At 43.0% G+C, this 17,079-nt stretch overlaps 1 protein-coding gene across 4 annotated transcripts in view; it reads right to left on the bottom strand.

Annotated features, from left to right (window-relative positions):
* Positions 1-17,079, bottom strand: part of myo16 (myosin XVI) — an 89,666-nt gene that overhangs the window by 52,390 nt on the left and 20,197 nt on the right. For 3 of the 4 annotated variants that reach the window (XR_013077952.1, XR_013077951.1, XM_076746704.1), the window contains exons 3-7: positions 10,997-11,067; positions 10,113-10,256; positions 4,407-4,515; positions 2,489-2,613; positions 2,274-2,399 (exon numbers count right to left, since the gene is read on the bottom strand). Coding sequence is in view for 1 of the 4 variants with exons in the window: in XM_076746704.1 (XP_076602819.1) it covers positions 2,274-2,399; positions 2,489-2,613; positions 4,407-4,515; positions 10,113-10,256; positions 10,997-11,067 (575 nt within the window). In the remaining 3 variants the exon portion in view is untranslated. Of the gene's footprint in view, positions 1-2,273; positions 2,400-2,488; positions 2,614-4,406; positions 4,516-10,112; positions 10,461-10,996; positions 11,068-17,079 lie in introns of those variants that run through there. The other variant, XR_013077953.1, reaches the window with a different exon arrangement.

Raw genomic sequence — 17,079 nt, 5'->3', positions numbered from 1 at the left:
AAAAAGGGCAGAAAAGTGTTTTTGCAGAAGATTATGATGTCACAGTGAAGTTGACCTTTGACCTTAAAATGTCATCACTTTATCCTATGAGACATTTGTGTGAAATGTTGTCATCATTAGCGCACTGAGTTATGGTCAAAAATGAGTTCTGTGTCCCTCAAAGTGTTGCTGCAGTATCATGTTCTCAAGAATGGGCCAGACAGACGGACATACATGTGGACAGATGTACGGACAGATGGACAACCCGAAAACATACTGCCTCCAGCCACGGCTGTCACCGGCATGGAGGCATGATGACAAACCCAGTACATCTCCTCCTACTGCTCAGTTTTCAGACTAATACATTCAGCTGCAATGCAACGAGCTTTGTTTAAAGGAAAATACTTGCTTCTCACTGTCAGGCATTGTCTTTTCAATATGACTCCTGTGAGTCCCCCAGCTTTATGGAGGTCATTTACTGAAATGGATGAATAACCAACATGTTTCTAATTTCAGTTCCAAAGAGCTCTAAAAGTAGCAGAACTTCGATTCATTATTGCAGGGTAACACGACATTGTCTGCAGTGTGGAGGAGAGTGACTCAGCGCATTCGGCAGACTGGCTGTGACCAATGTCAACAGCTGCTCGGCTATGAGTCCACAGCATCTCTCCTGCCCACATACCCCGTCAGCTGCACTCACACCCTATAAATACTGACAACACGTCAGTGGCACCACAACATCTGAACTCTTCAACAAGTCAAAGTTTACAGCAGGAGCAGGAAAAGGTCATTAGTACATGGGGATCAGCGTGGAGAAAGCATCCTCATAGACAGACAGCCCATATGTCCCTTTAATAATGTCAGTCAGTCTTGAGACTTAATCTTGAGATTAACATTAGAGCATTTTGCCATAAATCAGGTAGTGGCTGTACTGCCGCAACTTCCTTCATACCTTTATTATAAAACTGAATGAATAAATCCAGTCCCAGTAGGGTTGTATTCTACCATTCCATTATCTCTGTTTGAAACTCCAACACAAAACTATTTAAAAGTCATCCCTCAAGAGAGTACAACTCGAAAAGCCTCGACTCAAACCAAGGAAGCCACGATCCCTAACTTATCACAAGACCGAGAGAGGGAAGCTTAATTAGCTGCAGTAATAGGGTCATACATCCTCTTAAAGGGTCAGTCTAACATGTATAGCACACTGCAGAAGGGATCTTTGGGTTTAATATTCCAGCTGGTGTTACAGTTGCGAGCGAGTGTTTCCAAACTGTTTGCTTGTGCCTCATATCTGAAAAACCTCTTAGTGGGACCGGTAATTTACTTTGCTGGATGCATACACACATTTTGAAAACATCATGTCCTGCATTACTGACACATCACTGTCAGACCAGCTATAAGGGAATGGTGACAGGAAGTGAGTGTTAAGGAGGCTCAGAGAGTAGTTGATATGCAGGAGGCAAAGCACTGGCACCAGTAAAGAGCCGATGGCTGAGGTGATTTAGCACTGCGAGGGCAAAATAATCAATTCCCCAATCCTCTAGACTGCCACTCTGAAGTCAGATGCATTTACTGTACGTATCACACACACACACAGACACACAAAGAATAACTGTATATAGAGAAAGGATGGATATATAGTTTAAGAGGCAAGGAAGAAAACAAAGGTAAAATATCTTTATGAATGAAACAGAGAAAAGGTGCGAGGTAACAGAGAGGAAGGAAGAATTTTTAAGACACACTCTAGTCGGGAAAAAAAAAACATGCCTTGTGGGTAGATGAACCAAAGACATGGAGAGCGACTCTAAATACTGAATGAATAAATTGTCTTTGTCAGCAGCTCAAGCACACAGCCCAGAAATGTAATTAAATATCTCGTTGGGTCAGCAAGATCTGAAAGTGATCACTTCTCTTCCTTCATAGTTGGAGCCCTTCCAAACCACCAGATCTCATCACTCTAACAGCTCACCTCCTCCCCATTTGAAAATCAATCTCTTTTCCTCTAAAAGAGACGATTAGACTGCTAACCTGAAATGTTTGCTGTTGTGTGCCAGCAGTTTGACTGTTTCTGATCAATAGGCCAAAAAGAGCAGTTTATCAGAGTGTGTGCAGGGTGCCCGGAGGAAACTTCCTCAGAGCAACAATCCATCAATGATTCCTTCATTTTTTCCATTCAGTTCATGAGTGACTCCAATCACATTGGATCAATGCAGCGAGCTGAGTTCAAATTAAGAGACGTCTTCATTAAAGTCAAGAACAGTGTGAGATTTTGTTGAGCAGCTGTGAATTACCTGTCCATATTTAGCAGCCAGGTGGAGAGGAGTCCAAAAGTTGTTGTCAGCAGGATGAGGGTCTGCACCATTCTCCAACAACACAGATACCACCTCTCTGTAACCACTGGCACCCGCTATGTGGAGCTTCAGAGAGAGAGAACACCCTTAGTTGTGATAGCAACAAGGAAAAGCTTCAGTGTCTGGTAAAAACTGAGCTAAAAGACCTTACTTACCAGAGTGACCCCATCATCATTGGGCTGGTTGAGGCCTCCCCCTGTGGCTACAAGCTGTCGAACATCAGACAGCATCGTGTTGGGTATCTGCGTCTTCATGGTATGTATGGACGACACATCCACACCTAAAAAACCCAATCACCATTATAGTTTGGCATGCTGGGAAAAAAAAAGCCTGCACCTGTAAAGCTCACTGTTATGGTTTAATAGGATGTTAGGTGCCGGACTATTTCGACAGCAGTGACTTCCTGGTTTCAACCTTCTTACTTAAACTCTCAGTGAGAAAGCAAAAAATGCAGATTTCCCATACTGCAGAACTATTCCTTTAAACTCAAACCTATTAAAACCTATTAAAAACAGACTAGATGGTTAACTGACTTTTGCAATTGGTAAAGATGACTTATATTCAAGTACAGGTTTCTGACATGTTTTCTAATTAAAGATTCCCAGTTTCTGCAGAACTAAGTTTCTCAAAATGGTTTGAGTCAGGTCACATTTCTTTCTCAGCTTGGTGTTTTCTGATCGTGACTGTGCAGTGTCTGTGCTGAATTACACCACGACTACAGCATGTAATTTTAGGATACTGGTTATGTGTACAGCACTGACAGCGAATACACCCACGAACTGAAGCCAAACGGGAAACCCTCCTGTGCTAAAAAAGACAGCCTGGCAGCTTTATCGATGCCCAAAAGTGATCCCAAAGCTGATCACAGTCATCCAATGATCATACAGAGCTTCAGTCCCTGACCTGAACGATTCAGGTCCACTGCAGCTCGTCTCCTGACAAACAGAGGTCACCTAACCCAAACTATGAAGGTTAGTGCATTGCTCCATAATCATATACACACAGTGGACCTTGCTGTAATAGTGTTGATTGATTATCAATTAATCTATATTTCACTCAGACAAGCTCTAGGCCACTAACGAATGGGACTTTTCCAAGTGGTTGGATTAGCTAATCAATAAGTTTATCTTTCCAAGCAAATGAGAGAAACAGGATGTGTACCTTTTTATCGAGCTCGTCGGAACATTAACTTAACAGGGTTTGTAGGAATCCAGCGTTAGATGAAACGAGAGCCGCTCAGCTCGGACAATACGAAGAAAAACTGAATTTCTGTCTCTCCCTGATGCAGAGACACATGGACAGTCTGTCTTTTTCCCACAACCACACAAACTTGATGGGGATGGAGAGCATGCAGCCAAGTTGCTATAGCAACAGAGGCAGAGTGAGCCTGTATGAGTAAGAGTGTGTTTCATGGTGGCAAAGCCCAGCGCGATGGGGGAGTATCAGGGGAGCGGAAGGTAGGCAGGAGGGAAGAGATCACCACGGGGGCTGGCAGACAGAAGCCAAGTGAAGTCTCAAAAAAAATTTCAGTGGCTGAGAAGTTGGAGAGCGAGCCTGTGTGTGAGTGTGTGTGCGGGGTGGTCTGGGCTTTGATGAGTTAGCTGTCTGCAGTCAGACGTATACATTTGTCATGTGATCCCATGGCCATTGACAGAAGGATGAGGGAAGACCTCCCATCACTGTCTATATCTGTCTCTGTGCAGTGTTGTCGGATTCCTGTCCCTCTCTATCTGCATGTCTTTCTGTATTTCTCTGCTGCTCGTTTCTCCCTCTGTCACTCCACGTCTCATGGCGCCTCCAACTCCCCAGTGCCTTTATCTCTGTTATTCACAGCTCCTGTGTTGACCTTCCCCTCTCTCTGCAGGAGACGAGTACCCCAATCAAAATTCACCCTCATCAGGCCTGAGGGTGCACTTCACCTTCTCTCTCTCTCCCCCTCTCTCACACACACAAACACCACCTGCTTAACTGCAGGTATGCTCTATTAAACATTTCACACAACCCCAATATTTCGTAAATGAAGGAAATAGTAGTTATAGTTGAAATAGAAACGAGCGGTGCGCAGTGCTTTACCATTTTCCTCCAAGTGTTTTCGGAGGATATAGCTGGTCTCAGTGCCCTCGGAAGTGTAGTCCAGAGGAATGTTTCCGTTGACATCTTGCAGCAGAACGTTCACCCCAGCCTTCCAGACACCGGGCAGGAGAAAGCAGAGGAGACACAAACAAACAGAGTTTTAGCCGGTGCCATTAATCAGACTTGAACTGATGATAAATTGGGGCCCATTATCTTGGCTTCCCAGAGGCGTGTACCTGAGCAGAACCACAGAGACATTAACGGACAATACAGTGAATTAAAGAACTCATTAAAAAAGCGCCTGGGGGGTGGGGCAGTAAAGGGCGAGGGCGTTGGTTACCGTTACCTGGGATCACCGTGGTGAGCGTGTGTGTGCGTCTGACAAGATTAATGTGTGTTTACTCAACAGGGACTCTGCTAGAGCAGTCTTCTGTTATAGCGTGAGATAACATGGGAGACCTTCCCTCGGGCTCCGTTAATGACTGTTACTCTGACGACAGCACAGTCGTTGGTCACAATATGGTTATGATTGATTGCTTCTCTTTGGAGGGACTCTGCTGCACTCATTATTTGTGAAAACGTAGCTCAACCAGGAGAGCAGAAAGGTTTTGTGAACCAGGCAAAATGGTGGACTTTTACTTCTGTCTTTTTCATTTTATCACCCCGTCTTTGGGGTTAGGTACTAAAAGTAACATACATCCTTTCTGGTGGCGATTGTCAGCATCCAGCCATAAAAATGCTTCCTGTTGTTTGACTAAACCATAAAAGACAAGTCTGTGTAACGATCCTAGCTGGACCACGTCTGATAACACGGACATGGGACTTTAAGTGAGGATCCTTATTGAATATTTACAGCTAATAGAATTCTAACAACCCAGTTGCAGTGCGGCAAAAAGATTTACGACCTAGTCCTCAGGCAGGCAGACTGGGAAGGGGCGGGAAACGAAAAATGGAAGGAACAGGGCTGCGGGAGAGAGCCAGCTGACAGAGCAACACAAGAGCCGTTAACCTTTGTGCTCTGAAAACCACAAAACCAAAACCACAAGGAGACTGAGTCTAAAACCCGTTATGCAACCTTGCAATTCTTAATTGATTTTTAAATCAGACAACAGTTTCTTTTTTTTCAATTATGGTTTTGCAGATATTCCGAGGAAGCGTTTTTCATCCAAGAAATGCCAAGCAATTACAGCGCGATAAAGGCAGCACAATGCCGTCAATTCCAGTTATCAGAGGATCTGCTCTGGTGAGCTTTGCGGTTTCATTGTGCACCCATCTGTGTTGTCTGCAGGGAGCTGTTTTTGCTCACTTATGAGGGTTAGTTAGGGGTTAACAAAGGGAATTAATTAACATTAACAACTATCAGCTGCTGACTATTCATGAGAAAACATGAAACCTTATCACCACGTGAAGCACAGCTTGAAGAGCACGAGATGAGATGATGAGTGAGTGAGAGAGAGCATAATATTATGCCCCTTCTGCCCACCACTACTCCCACAAACACACACACATCATCATCATCATCATCCCCTATCCCTCACTTACCTCCCATTTTCAAATTTGGACGGCTACATCTATATCCCTCAGATTTGTGCCTCGCTCCCAAACCGTAATCAACTTCCTAATAAACCTGACAGCTCCACTTAGGGTGTCTCTGCTAACAACTGAGTCCATGTGTGTGTTATTGTGTGTGCGCATGTGTGAGTATGTGTACTGCACAGAGGGTACTGAAGCGGTGTGCTAACCCAGACAATTCACTTCAAGGTCCAGTAAAAGTCAATAGGGGTCTGGCTGGATGAAATTATTAGGTGGCAGACAGATACATTTTGCTCTGTGTGTCAAGAGGTCACTCTCACCACTGGCCAGCTTCACGCACAGCTGTACAAAAAATATGTATGTGGGAAATATAAATATAGTCAAACTTAACATTTCATAGCAGGACTTTATCCTGCGACACACACAGAAATTGTTCACAAGACAGTAAATAACATGACAATGTGCACTGTGAAAAATGAATTTAAAAAATGCTATACTTGCCCTCCTGAGCCTACAGCAGTTGTAAACTAGTTCACAACAGCAAACTGTCACTGCAGAAATAATTTATGTTCCAGTTATGGCACACAAAGCTTAAAGATCACCAGACACAGATTATGGCGAAGGAAGCATGACGCGTGGGCCATCGATCTGGAGCCGTGTCTGAGCTCACATGATAAGTGCTGACAGTTATAAACGAGCTGGCGCAGGCTGGCAGCGGAGGGTTAACAAGTTGACCTCTGACCCCCGACACGCTCCCCATCACAGTATGATGAATCTAACTCGGACGTCACGGAGGTGGAAGTGTTCATACTACGCTGGCCGAGGTTCATAATGGAAGTTGTTACATGCAGCGACAGAATCAATAACAACCATGCGCTGAAAGCTGTCCCTGCGGCTGAGCAGGACACCAAAGAGTTTCCATACACTTTTGTTTTAAATCTATACTGTGGACTGTGTGACGAAGTGGATTATCCAACTCTCCTATGTAAAATTGTATGTGTATCAAAAAATACATAATGTACAAGCTACCATTTAGATTGCCTTAATGTTTTTGTTTTTTTTCTGAAAAAGTAACCCAGTGTCAAAGAACCATCAGACAAAAAAAGAGTTATGACACAGAAATGCATCAGAGGCAGCATGTTTTACAACTGAGCAATGACTGCATCACTCTAAACTGATGGCTGGTTCACAAAATATGCATTTGAACAAAAATATGGAAAAAAAAAATTCAACCAAAAATTTCCAGAACTTGTCAGACTCTGAAGGATTGGGGCCTCAACTAAAGCTCTTCATCAACCACAGAAATGTGCAACAATTGCTTGATGAACCACTGTCATGTTCAGGCGAGGCCACATTATCAGTAGAAAACCATCAAAAAATTCAACTGGTGTTAAATGGAGTTTGGTGCAGCGAGGGGTTTGCTGTTCAACGTTTGACTTCAAAAGACTCAGAGTTCAGAAATTTCCAATTCATCATTTACAAGCACGGAAAGTGGGTCAATCCTACATCTGTAACCCTGCTGGGTTTGGAGCTGCGAGATGAGATGTAACATTTTGGAACAGAACCGTCTCCCATGAATCACGTGACTGCATTGCTACATCTCCCCCTGCTACGTTTAAAGACCGAGAGCTAGTGTCTCACAGAGAACTACGATCAGTCAGACAGGAAGGAAGACAAATTCTTTTTCTTTAAATCAGCTGAAGAGCCGACAGTCAAACCCATTTTTATGTTCTTCAAGGCTCCATACTTTTGACACTGTCGAAAATTAGAAGCTTTCTCTCAGGGAGACAGTGAGGCAGAATTAGGGCAAGTCTGCAATTAACTCTAATCACTTACCACATCTTTTCAGTCAGAGTTCAGTCACTTTTCACCAAAAAAAAAAAAAAAAAAAAATTAGGAAGACATAATTGAACCACTAGAAGAAGATCTGATAAGTATCTTGTGGGCTGTGGCTTGGAATAGACGGTCAGCCAACAGATTCTGATGCATGTATGTGAGCCAAGCCTAATTAAGAACTGGACAGTGTTGAACTTAAAAGAAAAGATTGTTAGTTAGTCTGACTGTTTCACCATTGGATATTACACTAACACTGCAATATTTTTGTGGAATCATTCATAAGAACTATACACCTTGTCACATTTTCATTTGCTAAGAGACACTGTGCCTGAACTGCCAGCCAATCATGCCAGGTTCTCAGTGACGAACATGAACCAGAGTTGGAGCTTGGAATGGGTTTAGGAATGCATTTGGAAATGGGTTGGGAACGACATAGTTAAGAAATGGCTTACTCCCTCTCCTGCTGTTTGGAGGCAGGAGATAAGAGAATTAACGCTGCTGCCAATCCGAACACAGAGTGACAACGCACCCAGACTTCTCATCAAGCCCTCCCCCCGACGCAAGACGAGCCCAGTAACATCTCTGTCAGCAAAAACCTCCAAGCTTCTCTGCGTAGGAACCGGAGACAGGAAATGAAGGACAGAGGAGCAGAGGACGAGGGGAGGGGAAACGGAGAAAGAGGTGGAGGAGTGGGACACAATAGATTAGTGCATATTAGCAGCACTGTTCCTTCCCGTGCCAATCAAAGATAAAGCTGCCAGTCAAGCTCCTCCAGCGACCACTGTTTCATTTCTCATTAAAACATAAACCCATTATATTCAGAGGGAAGATCTCCCACTTACAGCTCTAATAAGGCAGAGAACACAGCAGAATGACTGGGCATTGGCAAGGTCTGTGGTGGAGGAGATGGGTGTCAAAATGAATGAATAGAAGGAAAGGGATGCTGCATCTCTTTCAGAAACATGGCTTGACTGTGACTATTTTTACCCTGGCAGAAAGGAAGAGCCTTGGGCTCCCCTTTCAGAGAACATCTTCCCTGCTGATCATAGCAGCAAAAGAAAATCAAGTGTTTATCTTACTGAAGAGAAAAAAAATGGGAAATTAAGACGTTTCCAGTCTCCTGCCTTACTCACAATCACACAAGCATGCACGAGGGCACATGAGTAGAGGAATATACAGTCAAATAAATAAGCACTTAGTATCAAAGGACACTCAGCTGTGAAAGCTGAAAAATGTTCTGGTGGTGCTCCAGTAAGCTGGAGAAACATCTGAGCTTTTCACAGCGGTGAATCTGACTTTTTGAATATCTTAGAAATGTTCTTCCTGTTTCTTTCTTCAGCCCCTGCTTTCTATCAAGAGGGCTGAGTTCTGTGTAAATATGACCTCATTTACTAGAAACTAGCTCTGTCTTGGTAGTGAATGAGAGGCATTTAGTTACTGCCTCTCAGGGAGGTGTAAATCTCTCACTGTCTCTCTCTCTCGCTGTCTCTCTCTCATGGTATTGCCTATCATGAAAGTGTAATTTACTGCATAAATTGTATTTGGTCTATCTATATCACACCCTGCTGTGAACCTCTGTCTTGAGGGAAATTAAAAGCATGCAAATACACAAACAAGGAGCCAACAGTCGTACAGTCACTACAGGCTGACAGATCCACTCTGCACACCCTTTGCCTGGCACCTCTTCAAACATACCCACGCCTCTCAGGAGCGTCTCTTTCCTGCCCCGCACACAGGCAGTCAGCAATCACTCAGGACCCAATCAGCAGAACCAGGCTGTACTGGATTCTACTGAGCTCCAGACTGCAGTTAACCCTCCCTGGGTCTAATCAACACCAGCAGAACAGACCCAGCCCACTGTGTGACTGGGCTGGATGTGCATACCCTCCCCCTGCAGCTGGCCCTGCTCTCGTTATGGACCTAATCAGTACAAGAGCCAGAAACATCCCCCACAAAACAGGCTCTCTCTTTGATATCATGCTCATGCCCGATTTCTAAATATTCTCACTTTCAGCTGGGTTTTTCAGAGAACAGGAAGTCGTGCTTTAGACCCTCAGTAACCAAAAACCCCTCTTCAATGGAAGACGCTGTAGCTGGCGAGAAAAATTCTGGATATCTAGTGTAAATACAGCCACTGCTTCAAAGCTAATTCCAAACATGGAGCTAGTAGGCTGACCCTTTCCAAAACACTAATCTAATTTGTAGCTGACATGCTTGGAATTGCAAGGCTCAACAGGAAAATGACTAAATGTGTGTCTGTGCGTATCTGTGTATGTGTTTGTGTGTGTGGCACCGTATAAAATCTTGCATGCTTATGTTTACATGCATGCTTCTTACCAGCAGCAGCAGCAGCACCACGTCTGCATGGTCACACACACACGCTACATGCAGGGCTGTCCACAGGTCTTCATCCTGCAGGTTGACATTCAGGCCTCGTTCAATGAGAAGTTCCGCCGCGAACACATTGTCTTGGCGAGCACACTGCAGAACGCAAGGACAGTACATTTCATCATTATTGTGTGGTGTGTAGAAATGTATATTTCCTGAAGCATTGCTGACTATAAACACTGAACATAAATGGTTCATGAATGGTTCACTGCATCATGATTAATGTATGTGAAATTGTTTTGTACCGCATTGCCTGTACTGCCACAGGGCTGATTTGTGTGCAAGAATCTGTAAAATGCTAATGATGAAGGCATGCACAATGGCTACTGGGACACCATCATGTCAGAGGATATGACCTTCACCTCTTCCTTTCTGATACGTCCAAATCATTTACACACAATTCACACACACACACACACACACACACACACACACACACACACACTATTACTGCTTTTCATGATCAATGATGAATTCAATGATCATCATCTGTAATCAGACAAGAGTTTTTGCAGCTTCATTTTTTTGGAAACTGGCATTTTGCAGTTTAACTTCCTGCAGTTTTGAACAATCGGAGGGAGAAATATTCAGAACAAAGAGCCCAGAGTGCTCAGGGGTACTGCAGGTATCAAGGTCTAAACAGGAGTTTAGTCTGGCAGATGGACCAGTTTAAGTGTAAAAAAAAAAAAAAAAAAAAAAAAAAAAAAAAGAAATGTACATATACATGGATACATGGACAGCTGATAAAATACAACAGTTGTCAAAAACGTGTGTGTGTGTGTGTGTGTGTGTGTGTGTGTGTGTGTGTGTGTGTGTGTTTGTGTGTATCTCACCAGATGTAGCAAGGATCCCCCAGATGAAATGGGAGTATTGGGGTCTGCTCCCTCCTTCAGGAGACGCAACACTGCAACACAAGAAACATCCATGTGTTAACACCTGCATGTGTGAAGACAGACAGAGTGCTTAGGGCATGACAGACACAAACACACATGCACGCACATGCACGCACATGCACGCACGCAGGCACACGGATCTCTGCCACTCACTACCAAAACCAATATGTGTCAAGTGTCCTCTGACTGTCCTTGACACGTCAGTGCGTTTCTTTCGCATGTGTGTTTGGTAGCTCCTTGTTCCAGCAGCAGGTCAGAGAGCCTCTGGGTTACACACATTCACATCACATACTGTAAGCTCCAGTGAGCTGTCAGTGCTCACACACTGACACAGATCTACTGAAGAAAGCACAAACCACTGCTAACAAGTTCACGCAGTCAGCCGTGAACAAATGAGCAGACAGTAGTAAGCAAAACAAGGTCACAGTGATTTTACTGTACTACTGATACATCTTTTATTCAACATGAGGGAGAGAGAGAGAGAGAGAGAGAGAGAGAGAGAGAGAGAGAGAGAGAGAGAGGACTGAAGTGTGTGACAGATAAATAGAGCAGGACAAACAGGAGAGAGAGGCAGAGTGCTGCTGCGGTTTGGACATATGTGATTTCACTGACACTGACTGCACTAGATGGATACTGACTAAACCCTGATAGACCTTATACCAGCAAAACAACCACCACTGTCACGCCACGCACAGACACACAGACACACACAGAGACACACACACACAAACACTAGTCTTTAAGCAAAGCCAGTGGCTCAGAGGACAGTTACTCTGGTAGTTATGGTGGTGACAATTCCAGCTAATGAACCCTGTTGATGCCCCCACTGAGGCCATTTCACTTAAAGGGTCATAATCTTGACAGACATGCTTAAATATCCTCATCCAACCCAGACACAGCCACACACACATACCATGAGCATAGCAAGATAAATGAGCAAGATAAATAATCTTCCTCTAGTATTGAATAGGTGCATTGGAAAACCATTCATTTTCATTGTAACCATACTTTACTGTGCCTGTATACAGATGACAAAAATAACTGTGCAATACAACAAAACCACAATATGGCCTCCAGAAACTAGCATATATTTAAACCAACACCTGTTAGACACGGTCTGAATAATAACTGAACATGTACTTCTCTATTTATGACTCCTTAACTTTCATTAACAAGCTGCTGTACAGCTGCTCTCCCTACAGATCAAATACCAAAGTCTCTGCTTTTGTCTGATCCCACAAATGTTTCATCACTGCTGCAAAGCCTCCATAAGCATGAGCATATACAGCTCTCAGGTGCACCGAGGCAAAACTAATGAAGTCTTATACAACAACTCATAAATCCTGCCTTATAAGATTCAGATGCTGAATCTGTCTCAGAAAGGTGTTGGTTAAATATTATGCTCATAAAATTCCATAAGAACCACAAAGTACAGCCTCCAAAATGTTTACACTGTATATACACATGGCGTAGGTGTGACGGCATCATATGTATGTTTCACAAACCAATCCCCAAACCCCAATAAGCTGCTACAGTTTTTTGCCATTATAGATTAATTTATGCACCTTTTCAAGTGGATTATTGATTCTTCAGAGAAATATCAAAAATAAATATTAATCATCAGTTCCCAGAGCCAAAATGTGGCCTCCAAATAGCTTATTTTTAGACTTGAAACACTGGGTCTATCGGCAAATTTTGATAATCAATTATTTGTTTAATTTACTTTGCAAGACAAAATTCCACATATTGGCTGATTTAAGTTTCTTCATCAATTGATTTTCTGTCAGTTGACAAATCATTTCAGAAGCACATGCACACCTACTACACAGTCCAAGCACACACTGCACACAGACGTTTTCTCACTCTTCTAATGGCCTTCAGTGCTTGATGGACTTGAAAATGGTTCACGAGAAACAACCGTAGAGTCAATCAGCACAATTATCCCCCGCCTCCTCAACATATTGTAGGGGTTGAAGACAGCAAACCACCAATTAAGGCTCATCTAGCAGTTGAGTTGTTACAAGGGAATAGTTAATGTTCTTGCTTTCCTGTCTATCAAACAGTAGATCACAGGTCTGTTAATTAGTGAATGTAGAGCAACGATTTGCAAGCATGCGAGGTATCGCACGATTTGCCTCTTTGCAAAAACAAACTATGATATTTGGTGAGTGTCAGTGATCAGAACAGACTCTTCCCATCTGTTAGAAGCAGCTAGTGTTAGTCTTTGATGCAACACCCTACCAGAGATTTATGGCACATTATTGAATGTGTCTAAAGAGAGGTCGAAGGTGAAGCACTACATATTGACCCCCGGGCAGTTAAAGAAAAGAAGCACAGTGTTTGTCTGGCGATATGGCAATTAGGAATCAATAGTACTGTTGTACAATCGGCAAACTCGTCAAGACCAACCACTGTTCTAGTCTGTCCGAAGCCCACAAATCCACTGTGTCTACTTGGTGTTTCCATTCGTAGTGACAGTGCAGGCTATAAAGGTTTCTTTTAAGATGACTGTGACTGAAGGGACAGATTCACAGTTTTCCATGTGTTTCTTAAAATGATAGTCAGGTGTTGATGACCACTGGAAGAGATAGAGGACAAAATCCAGTGTCCTTGTTCGTAAACATATATTCCAAAGTTCAGCTGAAGCTAATATGAGGCTTTAACAGTCTGACTGAGACAAATCAAGGGGGTAGCTTCCATATGTAGTCTTTTATTACTATCCCCCCACAGCACAGAAGTGCCGTCCTGGGAAACAAAAACCTGTAAATGCACTTGATTTATTTAACTCAGAGCCCTGAAGCTCACATTAGCCTCCTATAAAGTTTAAAAAAAATAGTTTGCACAGAACAAGGAACTTGATTTTGTCCTCCATCTCTTAAAGGCCAGGCCAAGAATCGCCTGCTATGGCATTTCTACACTTAATGTGTTGCCATAGGATACAGTTTCATTTTATTCAGTGGGAATCTAGAAAAGGCAACATTACCGAAGAACATGCACGAATAGCACTGATGAAAATGATTGAATTAAGACACCTGTTTTCCAGTTATTAAGGAGGTCTTGCAGGTTTACAGCAAAGAATAACATTGTTTCTCTGCTGTAATGGAGCTGAAAGAGAAAACGAACACGGATCATCAAAGAGATTTATATCCGCAAAATGATTTCCATACAGCCGAACAGCTTTACGCCGTCCCACAGCCTCGACACTCATTTTCTCACTACGCTAAATCTTTATACGTCAGTTGGTGTTTGATTATATGCTGATCTCAATCTTTGGTCTTGGAGCGCACCCGTGTGTGTGTGTGCGTGTGTGTGCATGTGTGTGTTTCACCCATCTATCAGGAGGCTGCTGATAAAGAAATGGAGAGTGGGAATCAAGCAAAGCTGGCTGTCATTTTGTGGAAAACTGCCAAACAGCTGTTTGAGACATATGTGGAGTTTCCATGGCAACCAGATTGGAACTGGTAGCAAAGTGGGAGAGGGAGAGGAAGAGAGGACGAGAGAGAGGGAGAGAAACCTAAATAAGGTATATGTTGACAAAGCGAGGCGGGTTGGGAACTACAGCCAACCACGTACAAGGTAACTGCTGCTTCTCGGAGCTTCAGCGACTCACCTGCTCGCCTCGACGTCGTCGACTGTCACTCAGACTGACAGAGAATCTGTGTTTAACCTGTCTCTGTGTTTGTGTGAGACCTGACTACAGCTCTTCAGGAACTCTTGCCTACACAGAAAATCAAAGTAAGTACACTTGACAGTTAAAAAAAAAAGGATTAGCACTTCTCCGCTCCTGAAAAGGGCATTTAGATATGCTTCTCTCCTACGCTGGGAAATGATATCACAACCCTCCACAGCAATCGATGCAAGTGATAACAATACTGTTCTTCGTTGAACTTCTTGAGGTCGATATGATGCACATGCTGAACCTGCATGTTCTGTAGATACAAGATTAAAAGCACTTTTGGATTCTTTGGCTCTTATCTTACTGGACCGTGATGTTTTATGAATTTCATAAAATCCCTGTAATGCATCCTCCATAATATACCATTTACAGCAGTATTGCCAATTTTCATCCTCTAACATATTCTCCCCATGTACAGCATCATTCCTTGGCAGCCCCATATAAGATTCTGTTCAAATCCCTCACTCTTATAAATGCTTCTGTCTCTTTGCTCCTTATCACACAGTCAGAGTCACAGGAGGCACCGTCTCACCGTGCTGCCCTATGTTTCTGAAATGAGCTTCCCCATTTTTCCTTTGTTTCGATCCTAATGACAAAACGTGCTGCGCAGTTTTCCCAATAATGGTTAACTCTAAATGCAGATTATCGTATGAGGAGTTCTGTAAGATGGAACTGGCATCTCCTGCCCACTCGTTGAGAGGTGAGATGATTTTGTGGATTTCAGGTGTTAAAAGTCTCTAAATCAAAGCCAGACATTTAAAGGAAACACACCAGAGAGAGAAAATGTTAACCCATGACATTGTGTAAATAGCCTCCATGATTTGAAAAAAAAATAAAATAAAAAAACAATACACACACACACACACACACACACACACACACACACACACACACACTAATTATGCCCAAGATGCTCAAGATGAATAAATCATGGTATTAGCATCATATTATAGTACTGTAGCTGTTGGTTCTCTCAGGCTAACAATCATTGTGTAACCTGGTAGATATTGCATTGCTGGAATGGCACACTTCTTTTTTTTTTTTTTTTTGGCCAAAAAGTACTTGTCAAGTCTCCTCAGGAAACCTAGCATGCAGGCTGAGTAGGAAAATCCATTGGCCGTTTGTGAGCAGTAGAAAACACTACAGGGATTGCAAATAAGTGAACGTGTTTTAATCCATTTTCTGTGCTGGCCATATTTGGAAAATAAGTGTAATTACACACTTCTCTTGTCCCCACTTGGTCCTAATGTTAATTGAAATACTCAAACACAGAAGGAAAACTATCTAAATTGCATTTCAGCTTCAAACTCAGTAGTGCAGGCTGCTGTGAGAAAACCATGCCTGTGTTTTTCGTGCTGTCTTACATCCCTCGCTATTTCTCAAATTAATCTGCGCTGCCAAAAGTCTAAAGGAGAAATGATGAGTCATCAAGCGAACCAAAGGTTTAATATTAGAAGCTCAGATAAACACCACTGCCAGTGAAAAGTTTCAATATGCTGCCTGGTGATGCAGTTGGCATTAAAGGGATCCCTGTTATATCAGAGTCATAAGGCTTCACTTTGGATTCCAGTGAAAGATTTCATGACATATTCCTCTTCTCGGTGGGCCCAGGCCCCGTTCTGTCAAGCACATGACAGGTGTTTGACATGCCTTTAATCCCAGCATGCTCTATTGCAGAGAAATATCAATGTATTCCTCTAACATTCATATTCACCTATTCCTCCATCTCCCTCTCTCTGTAATATATATATATATATATATATATATATATATATATATATGTGTGTGTGTGTGTGTGTGTGTGTGTGTGTGTGTGTGCGTGTGTGTGTGTGTGTGTGTGTGACACGTGAGTTTTGGATCGATGTGGGTTGATGATGGCAAGCTGACTGATAAATAAAAGACTAGAAGGCTGTATGTCTGGAGATACCCACCACCCACCGCAGTACAGGACATCACTAGCACTCTGAGTGGTGCATTGATTTTCAACTTCAGCTGCAGTGCCATCCAGCACGTCCGTTAAAATGACAACAGCTGTCTGGAGATACATGATCATCTAAATATTGACCTGGGTTCAACAGTAAGACGGTCTAGGAGCACCAGTGCCACCTGGTCACAATTCCTCTGAATTAAGAGGTATTTGGGGGTTGGAATCAATGAGACAAAGGCCTGTTTAAACTTCCAGAAAATTGGCTGCTCTGTTTGTTAAGAAGCTTTGCTGCACTGATCTGGAGGCGGGGACTGCATCAACACAAATGGCTGAGCATTGTATAACACTGGCACATAGCAGTGCTCTAAAACACCACACAGGACTGAAAGCTATTACTGTTACCTCTGCTTGCTTCACTTC

This window comes from Chaetodon auriga, chromosome 13 (assembly GCF_051107435.1).
Source record: "Chaetodon auriga isolate fChaAug3 chromosome 13, fChaAug3.hap1, whole genome shotgun sequence".
Taxonomy (NCBI): domain Eukaryota; kingdom Metazoa; phylum Chordata; class Actinopteri; order Chaetodontiformes; family Chaetodontidae; genus Chaetodon; species Chaetodon auriga.
Note: the sequence above shows the minus strand (reverse complement) of the source record. Positions and strands in the feature narration are given on the sequence as shown.